Raw genomic sequence first — 17,154 nt, 5'->3', positions numbered from 1 at the left:
CCCCAGGTACATTAGATAGATTGTGATCCCACCAGGACAGACAGGGAAAACTGCTTGAGTACCTGAATAAATTCATGTAAACCGTTCTAAGCTGCCCTGGGAGAACGGTATAGAAAATTGAATAATTAAATATTTCCAAACAACCATGTACCGTCTAAACTCCTCCCCGCCCTCAATGTTATCAATGCCTAACACTAGTTATTTGGCCATAAGTGGAGGTGTTTAGCATAGGGTCCCATTTTAGGCAATGCGACCTTGGACTAAAATAGCACGACTTGTGGAAAAATAACCCGACTTAACTGTCGTCCATTTTGATAACTTCCCCTCTGAAGGTGCAAAATTCAAAACCAATTAGAAAAATGTGGTTTTCAAGAGCACAAGCCTAACCCTGTCCGCATAAGGTACGGCGAGTCCAGCCAGGCTCTCTCAGCCTCTGGCACACATCCCTCCTTTGCATTTTGCTATGTATAGAAAAGGGTGGGTGGGAGAGGGTAACAAGTAGCTGGAAGCGGTGGCCAATATTTAACTAAGATGGTTGGCCATCAGATCGTTTTTTGTTTGCTTGCAAATGAATCATCCAGCACGCAGTTGGCGCCAGCGTAGATTGATCCCACACAGGGGGGGGGGGGGGGCTGAGGAGGCTGAGGGGAGACAAAGAAAGTTCACACCTTCCTGCTTTTGATCCCAGATTAGCGCCATGTCCCTTCATAATAACAGTCTCCAGGGGGCTCAAGTCAGGGAGGTCACACAGAATGGGCGGAAGTTGAAAAACCATTAGCAAAACTTTTCAAACCTGAAATCAAACTGCTGGAATATTTGGGGGGAAGGAAACATTGATTGTATGTATTGTACAGTGTATTTGCAATAATTACGTGCATTCTTGCTGTTTTCTGCTCAAGGGAACAGAAGAAGTGAAGGATCTAAAGTGAAGGATCTTTTATGAGGTGAGTGATAGGTTTTTGAAGTCCAGTTATGCACCGATGGTTCAAGTCTTTAAATTCCAGCCTTTTATATGTAAATGCAAATGTTTCGAGCAAATAATATAACATTGAAAGAGAGAGAGAAAAAAAAGTCATCTCCGCCTGGGACTTTCGAATGATTCCAAATGAGAGGCGCTTTAAAAGATAGATTTAAAATGCACGCACCCACCTGGAAAGAAAAGGGACAAGTAAATAGATCTAAAACCGAAGCGGCCTTAGAGCAGTGGTCTCAAAGTCAAACCCTTTGCAGGGCCACATTTTGGATTTGTCGGTACTTGGAGGGCCTGAGAAAAAAAATAGTAAATGTCTTATTAAAGGAATGACAGTTTTGCATGAGCTAAAACTCTTCCTTTTTGGCTAAGTCTTAATCATAATATTGTCATTTATAGCTAAAGAGACACGATCAAGAAACTGTTTTATTTTACTTTTGTGATTATGATAAACATACCCAGAGCCTCAAAATAGTACCTGGCGGGCCGATTGTGGCCCCCGGGGCCGTGAGTTTGAGACCACTGTCTTAGACTCAGCTTTCAAAATGACACCCGTTCCATTTGTTCAAAATTTCTCGGAGGCCTAGAGACAGGAGCGACTTTTGCCCCATACGTGGCAGAAGCCTTATGTTGGAGAGTGTGGCGCAGTGGTTAAAGCTCCAGCCTGAGGTTGTGGGTTCAAATCCCACGCTGCTCCCTGTGACCTTGGGCAAGTCACTTAATCCCCCCATTGCCCCAGGTACATTAGATAGATTGGGAGCCCACCAGGACAGACAGGGGAAACTGCTTGAGTACCTGAATAAATGCATGTAAACCGTTTTGAACTCCCCTGGGAGAACAGTAGAGAAAATTGAATAAATAAAATGTACATATTTGCAGCAGTGAAAATGGAATTTTTCCTCATATGAGCGGTACCACTTAAGGGAGTCACAGGAGGAATGTCTTGCCGGAGAGGGAGTTTGTGAGAATGCTTCGTCCCCTTTGAAGACGTCAGTGCTCTTAAAAAAAAAAAAAGAAAAGAAAGGGGGGAAGGGGCGATATTTTGGTGGATGCGAAGTGATCCTAGACACTGGCTGCTATAGGGACTTCAGCAGTCTGGCGCCAAACGCTCTTAAGCATGTGGGTCAAATAATGCAATGTTACGACACCTAATCACTTTACATGTTCCGCTCCTATCTCCATGCATTTAGCCCACAGTGCAACAGATTCCACCCCCCCCCCTTCCGCCACTTGCTTGCAATATATTTTCCCTTCTCTCTTTAAGCGGCTTTTAGGGGGGGCTGAAACCCTCTAAAAAGCTGTAGGAGAGTGCCCCTGTGTGTTAAGGCTGCGGGATAAACGCTGTCCCACAGGCGTCTATGAAATCATAGCTTTTCCATCTGATTCCTCCCCCCCCCCCCCCAATCCTGAAAAAAATAGGACAAGGACCGCGAGGCATTGAGACTCTGGTGGTGACGGGCCATTTCACGGTTTCTTTTGCACAGTATAATTAAACCCCCGATTGCAATTCAGATAGGGGCAGGGTGAAGAAAGACCAGAGACGCCGCATAGGCACTCGGGGCGATGCCAGGGCTTCACCCTGCCCCATGCCCTCCCGCAGAGCCGGTGCCGACAGACTGATGCATGGGAGATTGCAAAGCACAGTTCTGGAATAAACAGTGCTTTCATCATTCTTGAGCAAGACTTGGGGGGGGAGGGGGGAGGCATGTAGTGATGGATTGGGGGGAAAGGAGGACCGTAAAAAAAAGTTACAGGGAAACCAGGTAGCGCACATATTACTGTATGTATATTTCTATGGGATATGCATGCATGTCAACATATCACTAATTGGTTCCATCACACCTCTTTTAGGATCGGAAATGAGAGATCATACACATATAATATGTAGCTTGCAAAAGTCTAGCCTTTATTTCATTATATACCCAAGCAGCAAATTCAGCTGACATGGATGAACTCTTCACACGTCTCATCCTTCCTGCCATTGTGCTAGAACGAGGCGATGAACCCCCCCCCCTCCAAAAAAACAAAACAAGCCCAAAAAACCCCACAAACCCAACAACTCTCCATAAAGAGAAATCAAGAATGTGCACAAGACTCTGGGCCTTAGCCGGAGTTTCGGCAAAGGGGTGTGAAAAACCAACCAACCATCTCCTCCCCCCCCCCCAAAGAACCCAACAAAAACCAGAACCTTACCCACGCTTCCATGTAAGCCTTCCCCTCCCCCATTCTCCTTCCATCCCCTTTGAATCCTGGGCAGGGTCTGGCTTTTTCGCTTTTCTGGGCTAGTCTCGGGGACTCTTTCCCTTCTCTCCTTCGGAAAAGCCACCTAGAGGCAAAAGCTCCGCTTTCCTTCCCACTGGCTCCGAGCTCTCCGATCCCCTCCCTCCCTCCTTCCCTCCCCGCGCTCCTCCCCATCCCTCCCCTCCGATGCTGTACTACTGATGCTGTGTTGCACCGTTACAGCTGCCGACACCTTCTTTTTATAAGTCGGCTCTGGCCCCCCCACTCGACCTGTCACAACCACGCCTATGGAGCTGCACAATTGGTCCGAAAGCGTCAAAGAGCCAATCAAGCGGGCTCGGGCTCCTCGCAAACCCACAACACATCCATACAATCTGGTGTAAGGGGAGCCCTGCAGAGTCACACAGGGAATTCTTGGAGCCGAGAGTGTGTCTCTCTCTTTCTCCTTTCTCTCTCTCTCTCTCCCCCTCTTATCCCTTTTTTTTTTTCTCCTCTGCCCCCCTTTCTGTCTTTCATTCCTACCCCTCCCCCGTGTCGGAGTTTGCTGGAGCTGAGGAGGCAAGAGGGCAATCAATCGTTGCAAAAGACGCACCAGCAAAGGAAACAAGCATACAAGGGTCTTCTTTAAAAATTGCAACAGGGGTTGACTGTTCCCAGCACAGTGGCTCCATGACCTAATTTACAGACTGTTATCTTACTTCTGTTTGTTTGTTTGTTTTTCCAATTCAAGACAGATACGGCTGAAGTGGCCAGTTTGGGTGGTAAGGAGCAAAGCAGAGCCGCCAGAAAATCCAGAGGACTTAAGAGGGGCTTTGGGAACTTCTGAAACGATTTGCTTTTGAGATTATTCGGACTTCCGTCGCTCAAAATAGACTGCAATATTCCGGATGTTTGCAATCGCAAGACTTCAGCGAGGAGAGCCGGGGCTCATTTCGAGGGAGATGTATGGCAAAGCCCTAACCCTTTAAACGTCGTGTCTCTTGTAGTTGGGTATCATACCATGCACTGCTGAGACAAAAAAAAAAATCCAAACCAACCCCCAACAGGACTCGAAAATACTGAAAGGGAGCAGTGCATGAATATACCGATGAGAGATCCTGTCATTCCTGGGACAGGCATGGCATATCACCCCTTTTTGCCCCACAGGGCACCGGACTTCGCAATGAGTGCAGTGTTGGGGCACCAGCCTCCTTTTTTCCCTGCTTTGGCGTTGCCACCCAACGGGGCTTTGTCCCTGTCCGGGGCTCTCGCCAAACCCATTATGGATCAGTTGGTGGGGGCAGCAGAAAGCGGGATGCATTTCTCTTCTTTGGGGCACCAGGCACACCTGAGGCCTCTAAAGACCCTGGAACCCGAGGAAGAGGTAGAAGATGACCCCAAAGTGCACCTGGAAGCCAAGGAACTGTGGGAGCAATTTCATAAGATGGGGACAGAGATGGTGATCACCAAGTCAGGAAGGTAGGTCTCTGCTTTTTCATCGCTGTTCTTTTCTTTGGGCAATCTTTCTCCTCCCCTCCCTTGGCGTTTGCCAATTGCTTCTTCGATTAATAAATGAACTGTCTTTTTTTTTGGGGGGGGGAGGGGGGTCTGGAAATATAAAACATTGTGAGAGGGCTGAAGTTTTTACTCCTCTCTCTATGGAGTCCACAGATCCTCAAGTGTGCACAAAGCAAGTGTAAATATTATTCTCTCTAATAATAAAAGTTTTCATTTCCAGTGGATTGGTAATTTCTCTTGAAAACCCCCCCCCAAAAAAACACTTAAATAGCGAAGGTTATTTTGAGTCTGCAGCAAGACTCTTATCTGCATTACTTATATGCCATGTATATAATATCCATATGCACAGAGGTGAATTAAGATAAACACATATTGGTGAAATGAAATTGGAGCACTATATCGATTGCTCTGTACTGTCCACCACGTAACATAGCACGCTACTTTTGGCATTTGCGATTCTGCTGGACAGAACGAGCCATCGCAACATTAATACGCCAGCTTTAATAATATTTTTGAGTTGGTGGTGGTTCAAAGGGAGATTCCATTGGCCATTTTTCGTTCTTCGTAAGTCATATGTTTCCCTTTAAGAAAAAAAAAAAATTATCAAATGCCAACTGCGTGCTACAATAAACAGAAAAAAAATTTGTGGTATCCTGTTGTAGTTTTGAAAACTGGACTCGGAAGCCAAGGACTGCGGTTATGCAAAGCGCTGCCCAGACATCGTCCGCACAGAATCTTTGTGGGCCCTGAATTCACTTACAGTTAACACGGAAACGCCACTTTGCAACGTCAGGATTTGTTTCTGAGCGGAAATGCGTCCCTTAAAAAAAAAAAAAAAAAAAAAAATTAATAATAATAATAACCAGAAAGGAAAGGGAGAAAGGACGTGTGGACGTTGCGTATTTCAGATGCCGATTATTATTTTTGAATGGGGGCTTTTACTTAAATTATTATTTAATGTTCAAGAATTTTTATTGAGTTTTAAAAATAAAATATACATAACAAAAATCTTACGCAAAGAATATCATCTCAACTCAGTTAATACATTGTAGATATATAAATTCCAAGAAATCAACAATCAATTTTCATCACAATACAAAGTTAAGAGGTCATATAATAGCATACCTTAGTACCAAGTGAAAATCGCGGGATCGCGCGATTTTGCGATTAGAACAAAAGTTGGTAAGACTGAGGAGAGGTTATGGTAGTTGGCCTAAGGAGGGAGTAAGGATTAATCTCAGGGCTACACAATTATTATTTAAAAATGTATGGCTTTAGAACGCTTCACTCAATGTTTTTAAGTCTGTCCCCCCCTGAAGAATTTTTCTTCTGGAAAGAGAGCAAATTATATACGTGGTTAGGCCATTTACTCTTTCAGTCCCATTAGGTACGAGTGAAACTTTGCAAAGTATTCCTGCCAAGTAAAAGAGTTTATAAAGGTTTCAGGCACAAGCATTGTTCACATGAATTCACTGAAGTTGCGATTTGGTCATTTCATTCAATGCCTGTCTCCCAATCTATTCTCTCTCTCCCCAGGCGAATGTTCCCACCGTTCAAGGTGAGATGCACGGGCCTAGATAAAAAGGCCAAATACATTTTGTTGATGGATATCGTGGCGGCCGACGATTGCAGGTATAAATTCCACAATTCCCGGTGGATGGTGGCCGGCAAGGCCGATCCCGAAATGCCAAAGAGAATGTACATTCACCCGGACAGCCCTGCTACTGGCGAGCAGTGGATGTCCAAAGTGGTCACCTTCCACAAACTGAAGCTCACCAACAACATATCTGACAAGCACGGATTTGTGAGTTCAACTCTTGTTTTCTTAGCTTTTCTCTCCCCCCACTCATCTGAAACCCGCACGGGTGTTTCCCCATTTAAAAAAAAAAAAACAACACAATTGCATTTTCAAAGTAAAACTTTGAGGGAAACTTTACTTTTCGCTACTTTTTCAAACGCCAGAAAGGTAACCCCCACACCACCTTCTACACTAGCATTCTGCTTAATGCCAACCAGTCAAAGTCTAGTCGACTCGATTGTAAGCTTTCAGTAACAACTAACAATTTTCAAAAGTATTATTTTTGGGAAGGGGGGGATCATCCTTGTGGTACAGTTCAGAAGCTTAAGCCACCTCTTTCCAGAGGGTAAAAAAAATGGAAAATATCTTTCTTCCAGTCCGCTGTTGGAAGCATAAGCCCACGTTGATTTTTCCAGTTTGCATAAAGTTGACTAGGTAGATTAAAGAAATAGTCATCGCAGCCTTCCAAAGCAAACCAAGGCGTAAAGGAATGGAAAAGCGTAGAGGAATGGGACTGTTAAGGCCTAGGAGTGAATGGGCAAAGATGAAAGAAATTCAGGAAAGAATCAGGATAGCAGACACAAAAGTCAGAAATGTCTTATCGTAGGAGGGTATACAGGTGCGGAATTGCACATTTTCCGATTTAATTTCATTACATATTTTGATTATTTGGTTCTGTAAGGGCGTAAAACATAGCGGCATAATCAGTCCCAAATACTTTCAGCGTTATGAGAATCCATATATACTGTTAGGGCTCCTTTTACTAAGGTGCATAGCACGCTAGACGCTAACGCCACCATTGAGCCGACGTAGCGCGGGGGGGGCAGCGCGTCGTAATCTGCAGCGCACGCTAAAAACACGCGTCGTAGTAAAAGGAGCCCTTAATCCAGTGATTTTTCTCCACTTTTTTCATTCTCTGGGAAAAATATGGCACAAGAAAAGTGGAAAATCGCTGGACTAAGTGTCTAGTCCTGGACGGAGGTGAGAGCTTTTCAGCAAGTCCCTCCTGTATCGATACAGATATATTTGCGCACACACATGCAAATTTGCTTTTCTTAATATCTCCAGTGGTTATTTGAGCTGTTATAGTTGGTATATCTTATCTGTGACATTGTCTGGACAGATCTTGGACCAAGCGTTCAAGTGTCGGGGGAGGGGAATTTGCTTGCTAGATCAGCAGGGTTTTTTTTTTTTTCTTTTTCATGATGTATGCCTATTTTTTTTTAATATAAATATATATATTTCTTCTGTAGACCATCTTGAACTCAATGCACAAATACCAACCCAGATTCCATATTGTCAGGGCCAACGACATTTTAAAGCTACCTTACAGCACCTTCAGGACTTATGTGTTCCCCGAAAATGAGTTCATAGCTGTCACTGCATACCAAAACGATAAGGTAAGGAGATTAAGGGATTTTTATTTTTGAGATTTCACGTTTCCTAAAGGTTTTATTATGCATCAAGGTGTCTCTCCCTCGGGGGGGGGGGGGGAATCGATAGTTCGTTCCTTTTCAAGGAAGCAGTAAAGGAGATGCAAAGGATGCTTGGCAGTTTTAAGTTGGAATCTAGCTAGACAAATCTACTGGTATAAGGTTTAGCTACACAAATCCTGACAACCAGAAGAGGCGAACGAGCAGGATGGTTTCTCGGATATGCTCCAAATAAAACCAGTTTCATGGAACTAGTTTTAATACTGACAGAAAGACTCTGCTTGTTAACAGTTGATTGCACAGTTGTGTTTTAATTTGAGCTTGACTTATGGTAGCAAAATATTTTATGCCGATAAAGATGCACGATTTAAAAAAAAAAAAAAAAAAAATCGTAAAAATTTTAAGCTTTTCTTCAGTTGTTCTATTTCACTTTCACCTATTCTGCTGAAAATTCAGTGCTGAATTTAATTAGGGCAAACTGAATGATAAGCTCTTTCCTCTCAAGGGTTTTCCTTTTTACTCACAGACTTAACAGAAAAGAGAGACGCTGGGATTCTAGGTTTCCCCCCCAAGCATTAGTCTGCTTGCTTTTTGTTATTTGTCGGGTAAACTTTGCCAAAGGTGGGGAAAAGGCGAAGACGCGCTTTCTAAAACCACCTTTGACGGCTCCATGTAATGAAGTTGTTATGTTTTGAGGTGCCGGGGAACAAGGGCTTTCTGACAAGGTTGTCAACAAGGTTACCTGATAAGATGGAGCCATCATTCGGCCTCAGACAATTAAGATGAAAGCACCTTTCTTATTGGCCAAAGCAATTAGGAGAAGAGTATCTTTTAGTTTTAATGGAACTGAAAGGGTTGATGCGCTGCTATGTTTTAGGAAGGTCCGAGATACATTCCATAATGCATTGCATATTCAATAGATAAGTCACTTAGTCTGATAATTCATTTATCTAGCTAAGCAATGTGATATTATTTTCTTGCATTAAAAATAGACAAATACGTCAACACTGGAGTAATAACGCCCAGAAGTATATGCTGTGGTCTTTGAAAATATTCTTCCGGGGTAATGTGTGTTCAGATGGGTTAAATCGGTGACTATTCTGACCTGAGGGCCGGGGGTTTGTTGGAGATGGTCTCAGATTCGTTGCCAAAAGCTCCCTCAACTCTTGCTGTGTTCGTTCTTCGTCTTTGAAAAAGTGCTACATTTTCGGAGGATTTCTTTTATAAATAAGCCCTCTCAAAAGCGACGAAAGTAAAATGAAAATAAAATGGGAGGAGTGTTTGGGGGGGGGAGTGCGGCCATATTGATAAACTGGTTTAAAAAAGTTGCAGGTCGGCCCTGAGAGATTCAGCAGTCCAGCTTAAACGGCTATCTTTCAGGGTGCATTTAATGGATTTGTTTAAAACTAATTATTAGAACACTCTTGCCTTTAAAACATCCAATTAGTTACTGTCCATAAGAACACAAGGTACGGGGAGGGGGGGAGGGAGATAATTGAGGGGACCCTCGCTTCTCGGAGCCTCTCTCCTGCCACAAGGGAGATAATGAGTCTGGCTCCCCTTTCATAATCAAAATATGTATAAACAGTAAAACACTTTTCCGACTAGATAGATTGCACGGCCTTCCACCGTTCATTTAAAGCACTTGCGGGATCTTTATGTCATGGAGCTAATTATGGCATGTCGTAAAATGCAATTTTAATAAATAACATCTTTTCAGTGAATGTTTATTAAAAGCTCGTTAACCTATTGGTAAGTAGATTTATGTAATTACTGGAGTTTGTTAATATATGTTTGACATAACGAGTGACGTGGAAAAAGTATTTAGGCCTTCCTTGAATCTAGTTTGAGTCGCTATATGCCAACAAAATCTCTTTTTGAAATTGTAATAAATTTGCATGAAAAAAAACTAGGCATTGACGTTTGTTTTTTATATCTCTATTAACTCACCCACTACCCTTTCTTTTTTTTTTTTTTTTTTTAAAGATAACTCAGTTAAAAATTGACAACAATCCATTCGCCAAAGGCTTTCGTGACACTGGCAACGGAAGGCGAGAAAAGAGGTGAGTTGGCTGGGACCGCAGAGTCCAGCTATCGTCCTGCAACCTCTCTTTTGCGCTAAGCCCTGTGCGTGCTTTTCACTCCCACCTCAACACATTTTACTGCCCCGCTATAAGCCAGATTTCCATTTTTTTTAAAAAAACCCCCAAAAACCCAAAACAGCAGACTCGCGTTTGCAAACTATGTCCCACAATATAGCCTCAAAAGTTTACAAAACCAGAAGTGATGAAATTTTTAAAAAAAATGGTTTTAATACAAACATTGCATTTTGATCAATAGCTGATTTTATTTTACAGCCGGTGGATGGGGGAAGTAGCAACCAGTTAATTGCTGGAGACTTGTATAAATATTCAGAAAGCATTTGGGTGGCTCTATTATTACTTTTCCCTTTTGAAGGGAGGTGGGGAGTAATGCACCTTGTTAAGTGGGAATAACCCTCAGAACATAGGGATATATGAAAGACACAATATGTCCCTTGCTGACACACAAATAGATTTTATGTATCATCACCTGGATATATATTTTTTTCTTCTGGAATGCCGTTTTTGGAATGAGATTACAATTGCCCCGTGTCCTATGACTGAGTATCTTAAAGATTAATTTAAATGCTGATCACCAGATTTTTGCATTCACTAGATATTATAAATTTCAAAATGCTTCTAGGGTGATATACCTATTTCTAGGCAGTTGGATTTTGCCTGAAATAGTGTTCTGATGACTCAAGTCCTGCACTTTGTCCCTTCTTCTCCGTCATGGAACCACCACCTTCCACCTTCCCCCCCCTCCCCCTCCAGTTTTCCTCTGTGCTGGCAAATCCCGGTTTTTGCTGCCTGCAAAATCCAGACCGATTTGCTTCTGCGCCTGTCTTGTAGGGAGACCTGGGCACGAACAGGTTGTGATGCTCTTTGACCTTTGACTCCTCAGAAAACAACTGACCCTGCAATCCATGCGAGCTTATGAGGAGCAGAAGAAGGATAATGCCACTTCCGACGAGTCCTCCAGCGAACATACAGCCTTTAAATGTTTTGCTCAGTCCTCTTCGCCAACTGTCTCTACAGTGGGAACCTCAAACCTGAAAGGTGACTTGAAACTTTTATCACCTCTCCTTCCTCCCTCTTTTTTTTAAGGAGAAGCACCATAGGGACCCCTCCCCACCCTTAAATCTTGGTCGACTTTTTGTGCAGACTTTTAAAGAAGCTCTAAGCGATCATCTCAAAGGTGTAGAGGGTGACTTCCATGAGGTTAGCCTTTGATCGTAAGAATCAGGGCATGTCAAAACATGGCTTAAATGCATGCTAATTAATGCCATGAAATTTTCAAACTGTATTAGGTAGAAGAGTCCTAGGCACTGAAGTCTCCAATTAAAGGTGCTCGTTTTGGAAAGATTTCAATTAAATCTGACCTGAAGAAGGCCGTTGCCTTCCAAAGCTAGTCAAAAAACTATTCTTAGCCAAATAAAAATGGTATCCTCTTATCTTTTTCTTTTGTTTATATTTTATTAAAGTTAAAACCTGTCATTTCCTACTCCGCTGTTATCAGTTTTGCTGGAAGATTTTCTTGCATAGCTTGAGCTTACAAAAGCTTGTTTTTTTTTAATGGGCAGGTTTTTTGATGCAATGTTTACATTCTCCATAAAATTTCAAAGACCTGTTTTTTGTTTTTTTTTCCTCCTGGTTTTGGTTGTAGCCTCTGAATGGAAGAAAAACTGGAAAACAAGAACATAATTGCCCCTGTGCTGTCCCGTTTCCCCTATGGGGCAGGGAGCTGAAAAGTTCTCAGCCCAACCAAAATCCTAAATTGTGAGCGTTATTTTGCCACTGGAGCTTCTCTTATTTGGTTAAGTGCCAGTTCTATGTTTTTTTATTTTTATTTTTTACGTTGTGTCAGATCATTGATCGAACCCACATATCCTCCAGGTCCTTCTCGGTTGGGCTGAGAACTTTTCAGCACCCCCCTGGTAACATATGTGTAAAACAAAATAGAGGCAAAGCCATTTTTAGCTTCAATAATTTTTTTATTGAGTTTTAAGAATAAAATATACATAACAAAAATCTTACAAAGAATATTATCTCAATTCAGATGGCATTATTTCTTCAATGGGACAGGATTTTTAAGAAAGGGGTTAGGGAATTATTTCGTAAATCCTTTATTATAGATGAAAAATGTATTTTACCACATTGGTTGGAAGAAAGTCCACCCTGATTTTGGCATTGGAGGGCAGCGTTTCATGCTCTTATGATTATGGAAGCTAGGGCGACCCCCCCCCCCCATCTTATAAAAACCAGAGTCAATTTGGGATGACCTGGGAACCTTCTATACAGCAATTATCAGCCAGAGGAGGCAGTTTTGGAGTGAACTCATTACATTTGTAATCAGAAAGTGAAACACTATTTATTAGTAATATTTGGGAATGGGGGGATGGGAAGGGGGGAGGGAGTGTTGGGAGGTACTTTATCGTGTCTGTATTGTGGTGATAATTGATTGTTGATTTCTTGGAACTTATATATCCACAATGCAAAGCCATTTTTAAAACACTGAATGGAAAATGGCGACTAAATAATATGTGAAAACGATGCATACAAATCTCTAAAGCAACTGTGCCATTTACTTTTCTTCCCTCCCCCCCCCCCCCACCCTCTAGACTTGTGTCACAGCGAAGGAGGCAGCGACGTGGAGAGCAAATATGACCCGGTGCAAGAAGTCAATGATTCTGGGAAAATTTCTACCACCACGGAAGAGCACAAAGAAAGGAGCAGCCCTGCCAAAGCCCACCTCTTTCATTCGGAATCGGTCGGCAGAGTCAGGACTGGGAAAAGTTCCCCCGATTCCAGACACAGTCCCGTAGCTATTTCCTCCAGCAGCAGAAGCCTCACCGCTGAGGGTCTCAGGAGTCCCATTAGAGAAGCCCAGAAGATGGAGGAGTCCCGGGTCCTTTCCAAAGATTCCTATGGCCCTTTGACAGTTCAGACTGACAGCGGCTCCCATTTAGGCCACGGACATCTTCAACACTTGGGCTTTCCTCCCGGCCTGGCAGGGCAGCAGTTTTTTAACCCCTTGGCTAACGGCCACCCTCTCCTTCTTCATCCTAGTCAGTTTGCAATGGGAGGGACTTTCTCCAGCATGGCAGCTGGCATGGGGCCTTTACTGGCTACGGTCTCTGGAGCCTCCACTGGGGTCAGCGGGATGGACACTTCAGCTCTGGCCGCGTCATCACCGGGACTCTCAGGGGCGACGGCCGCTGCGTTACCTTTTCACCTCCAACAGCACGTCCTAGCATCGCAGGTATTATTGGGCAGTCCTTTCTCTCTCTCTCTCCCCCCCTCCCCCTTGCTTGGGGCCTTGCCTTCCTACTTAAATTTAACTTTGGACTTGGGAGGCACTCCCTAGGGATTTATACCTTGTCAGAGCCCAAAAGGGGGGGAAAAAAAACATTCTTCCAGTTATCTGATAAGCTCAGACATTCGGGTATGGATTTTATGTCCTGCAATCATTTCTCGTATTGCTTCTTCTTTGTAGCTTCAAATTTTATTGCAAACACACACACACACAATTCTTAAAGTTTTCTCATTTAAAAAAAAAAATTAAGTTACAGTTTATTGAAACCATCCCATAAATGCACAGTTCGAAACAAAAATAAAGACTTGGGTTATCGGATCTTAATTTTACTGATCCAGTGCACGAAACAAGGACTCTGCCAACATAGAGCAAGAGGAGAGGAGAAAAGAAGGGCCTCGATTGGTTGGTTTGTTTTCCCCATTTCCGATTGTAAACTGTTTACGTTCACCAGAGTTCAGAGATTTGTACAAGAGGAAAGGAATGGAGAGCGTATTCCCCATTTAGCACTTAATAAAAACGTGAGCAATTTCAGCTGATCCTTGGATTTTAATGTGGAACGTTTGCAGTGATTTTGGTGATGGAAAACGCACTGCAGCGTTCTTGCTGGTAAAAACCTTTAGTATTTAATGACCGCAGAGAAATGATTTGATTTTTTTTTTTTCTTTTTTAATAGTTTTTATTTCAGCCAGGGATCTCTGATTTAAGAAGCTTTATCCATGCACATTTTTTTCCCTAATTATATATAGAAATAATAATAATAATATGAAACCTAATTGGATTTTCCTAGTTTTTGTTCAGTCTCAAATTTTCTTTCATTGATGACTAAGATGGTTAAGGGGTTGGAGGAGCTGCCGTACAGCGAAAGATTAGAGAAACTGGGCCTCTTCTCCCTCGAACAGAGGAGATTGAGAGGGGACATGATCGAAACATTCAAGGAACTGAAGGGAATAGACTTAGTAGATAAGGACAGGTTGTTCACCCTCTCCAAGGTAGAGGGTACTCTCTAAAGTTAAAAGGGGACAGATTCCGTACAAACGTAAGGAAGTTCTTTTTCACCCAGAGAGTGGTAGAAAACTGGAACGCTCTTCCGGAGGCTGTTATAGGGGAAAACACCCTCCAGGGATTCAAATAGGGGAAAACACCCTCCAGGGATTCAAATAGGGGAAAACACCCTCCAGGGATTCAAATAGGGGTAAACACCCTCCAGGGATTCAAATAGGGGAAAATACCCTCCAGGGAATCAAGACAAAGTTAGACAAGTTCCTGCTGAACCAGAACGTACGCAGGTAGGGCTGGTCTCAGGTAGGGCGCTGGTCTTAGACCAGAGGGCCGCCGCATGAGTGGACTGCTGGACACGAAGGACCACTGGTCTGACTCAACCATGGCAATTCTTATGTTTAAGAAACTTGATACATATTCTTTCCCAAGGAAATAAAAAAGCTCTTTTTTTATATAAATTTCTATGAAAAATGATGTCTAGATTGGATTGGAAACTGCTCTTATCTCCCAGGGACCACTGACACTTTATCTGGTTTCTTTTGCAGGGTCTGGCTATGTCCCCCTTCGGAAGTCTCTTCCCTTACCCTTACACGTACATGGCAGCGGCAGCGGCGGCGGCGGCAGCCTCCAGCTCCGTTCACCGGCACCCGTTCCTGAACGCAGTCCGCCCCAGGCTGAGATACAGCCCCTACTCCATCCCCGTGCCCCTGCCGGAGAGCAACAGCCTGCTGACCACTGCCCTCCACACCATGCCCAGCAGTACAATGGAGGTCAAATCTGCAAGCATGTCGGCCAGCCCGGCATCAGTAGCTCTGGATTCTGGGTCGGAACGGACCAGCAGGTCATCGACCCTCTCCTCGGTGTCTTTATCTCCTAAACTGTGCTCGGAGAAGGAATCAACCAGCGAACTGCAAAACATTCAACGCCTTGTGAGTGGACTGGAATCTAAGCCAGACAGAGCGAGAAGTGGGTCCCCATAGCAGCCTCCAACCTCCCGCACGCTTCTTGCTGGGGTGAGAGAGGGGAAGGTGCCCGCTTAGGCTCCTTTCGTTATCTCATTCCAAAACCAGTTTTTGTAATGCACTTTGATACCCACGGATACACGCACCTCTGAAGCCAGTCCCACCATAGGCCTGCATCCCCTCACAGCTGTATACATAGGACAACGAAAATCAATTTATATGGTGACAGGATACTTTTGAAAGCTGCTATATATATATAATTACCATCCTTTTTAAAGGTCGGACTATCTTTAGGGATGAGAGCTAGCTAGTATTTGAGATACGTTTTTTATTTGGATTTGCAGTATTTTCAAATACTGAATTAAACTAACAATTAAAAAAAAAAAAAAAAAAGACGATTTGGAAGTAAGAAACAGTACAGATAAACTTGCATATTTGTTAGGGACAAAATCATGCTAAAAAAAATGTAAGTTTTTTTTTTTTTTTTAAATGCGGTGTTCTAAGTTAAGCCCTGGTAAGCCTCTGCTAAGGGATGCCCTGTGTCTTTTTATTCATACCGGAGGTTTCAATCCCTATAGTCCCTTCCATATAGCAATTGCATGCTCCATAAAACTTCTGCTTTCTTTACTCAATGCTCATTTCAATCCTAGGAGAGAATTCCCCTCACTCCCATGCGTTTTCTTTATTGGAAAAATAGCTCAAAATCTTAAAGGGGGAAAGAATGCATTTATTTTATGGGAACTCTGTTAATGTAGTTATCTCATGGCTTTTGTTATTCCTGTATATGCAATAACAAGGTTTAACAGATGAAAGTGAAAGGGGGGTTATTATTAAAAAGAAGTATTTATGTAATTATTTCATAACATGTAAATAAGTGGAATATGAATTCTCAAAATTAAACTTTAATTTATTGGCATTGTACATATCTCTGTAAATAAGACTACATCTGTCTCGTTTTGTTTTTTGTCATGTTTCATTTGAAAATCATTATTTTGAAACCATTGTGCTAAGGTTTGGATATTTTTTTTTTTTTTAATGTTTTTATTTAATCATGCAAAGCTAACTTTGATTTTCCAAAACGGATGAATGAACAGAAGACAAAATGAAAAGAAAAAATGCCATTGTTATTGTGGTTCTCAGTGTTACAAGCTGAAATCCAGCTAAAAAGTAATGATATTAAGAACCAGAACGCAGGACAAAACACCTCAATGATAACAATGAAGAATATAGATATATTTCTGATTTTTTGGTGTTAATAGAAAAAAGGAAAATAACAGATTTTTTTTTTTTTTTTAAATTATGGTTGTTCCATATATTCACAGCTTGAAAGTCAAGAGCTGGCTAATAAAAATAAGATGAAGGTATATTTTGTGTTATGATTGTCAAGTTCTTGTTTTTCTGTATTATTTCTTTTTAAAGTCACCGAATTTCAATAAATTTTTATTGAAATGTTTCTGACCCTTGTTCTTAAATTTCTTGATAAAAAGCATTTGACTTGTCTGTAGCTAGACACACCTATAAATATTTAAAATCCTGTCTCCCCACTCCAAGAATCTTACTACGGTTTGTTTTTTTTAATGGTCAATAATTTTTATTGAGTTTTAAAAATAAAATATACATAACAAAAATCTTACAAAGAATCTCATCTCAACTCAGTTAATACATTGTAGATATATTTTTAAAAAACACGTCCAGTGGTCTTTGGGGAAGAATGCAATATTTTGTGGAAGATTAGTTGATTCGATATATGTTTCCAGTTCTGAAAGGCTTGATTTATAAAAGGTTGATTTCAGTTTGGGTTCCTGAAACTGCGCATACCTCCCTGAATCAGGCTGTATGATATCTTTACAAGGGGCT

General features: G+C 42.3%; 1 protein-coding gene and 1 long non-coding RNA gene across 4 annotated transcripts in view; one reads left to right on the top strand and one right to left on the bottom strand.

Moving 5' to 3' along the window:
* The window catches only part of LOC117365395, a 35,406-nt gene extending 32,094 nt beyond the window's left edge, over positions 1-3,312 (bottom strand). For both annotated transcript variants that reach the window (XR_004540407.1, XR_004540406.1), the window contains exon 1: positions 3,164-3,312. This is a non-coding gene — a long non-coding RNA (uncharacterized LOC117365395). The remainder of the gene's footprint in view (positions 1-3,163) is intronic.
* On the top strand, positions 914-16,750 carry TBX3 (T-box transcription factor 3). 2 transcript variants are annotated; one of them, XM_033955791.1, is made up of 8 exons: positions 914-944; positions 3,942-4,669; positions 6,245-6,512; positions 7,760-7,906; positions 9,926-10,002; positions 10,925-11,079; positions 12,642-13,282; positions 14,881-15,315. In XM_033955791.1, the coding sequence occupies exons 2-8, from the start codon at positions 4,287-4,289 to the stop codon at positions 15,313-15,315; spliced, it is 2,106 nt and encodes a 701-aa protein (XP_033811682.1). In that variant the 5' UTR covers positions 914-944; positions 3,942-4,286. The 2 variants fall into 2 exon arrangements, with proteins under 2 accessions (XP_033811682.1, XP_033811683.1); XM_033955792.1 differs by lacking the exon at positions 914-944 and having other exon boundaries at positions 4,287-4,669; positions 14,881-16,750.
* The last annotated feature ends 404 nt before the right edge of the window (positions 16,751-17,154 follow it).

Source organism: Geotrypetes seraphini, chromosome 8 (genome assembly GCF_902459505.1).
Source record: "Geotrypetes seraphini chromosome 8, aGeoSer1.1, whole genome shotgun sequence".
Taxonomy (NCBI): domain Eukaryota; kingdom Metazoa; phylum Chordata; class Amphibia; order Gymnophiona; family Dermophiidae; genus Geotrypetes; species Geotrypetes seraphini.
The sequence above is the reverse complement of the archived record's forward strand: the minus strand, read 5'-3'. Positions and strand labels throughout refer to the sequence as shown.

Coding starts and splice junctions, on each gene's coding strand:
- TBX3 (XM_033955792.1), top strand. CDS start 4,287: ATGAATATACCGATGAGAGATCCTGTCATTCCTGGGACAGGCATGGCA. Junction 6,513..7,759: donor TATCTGACAAGCACGGATTT/GTGAGTTCAACT, acceptor TTTCTTCTGTAG/ACCATCTTGAACTCAATGCA. Junction 13,283..14,880: donor AGCACGTCCTAGCATCGCAG/GTATTATTGGGC, acceptor TTTCTTTTGCAG/GGTCTGGCTATGTCCCCCTT.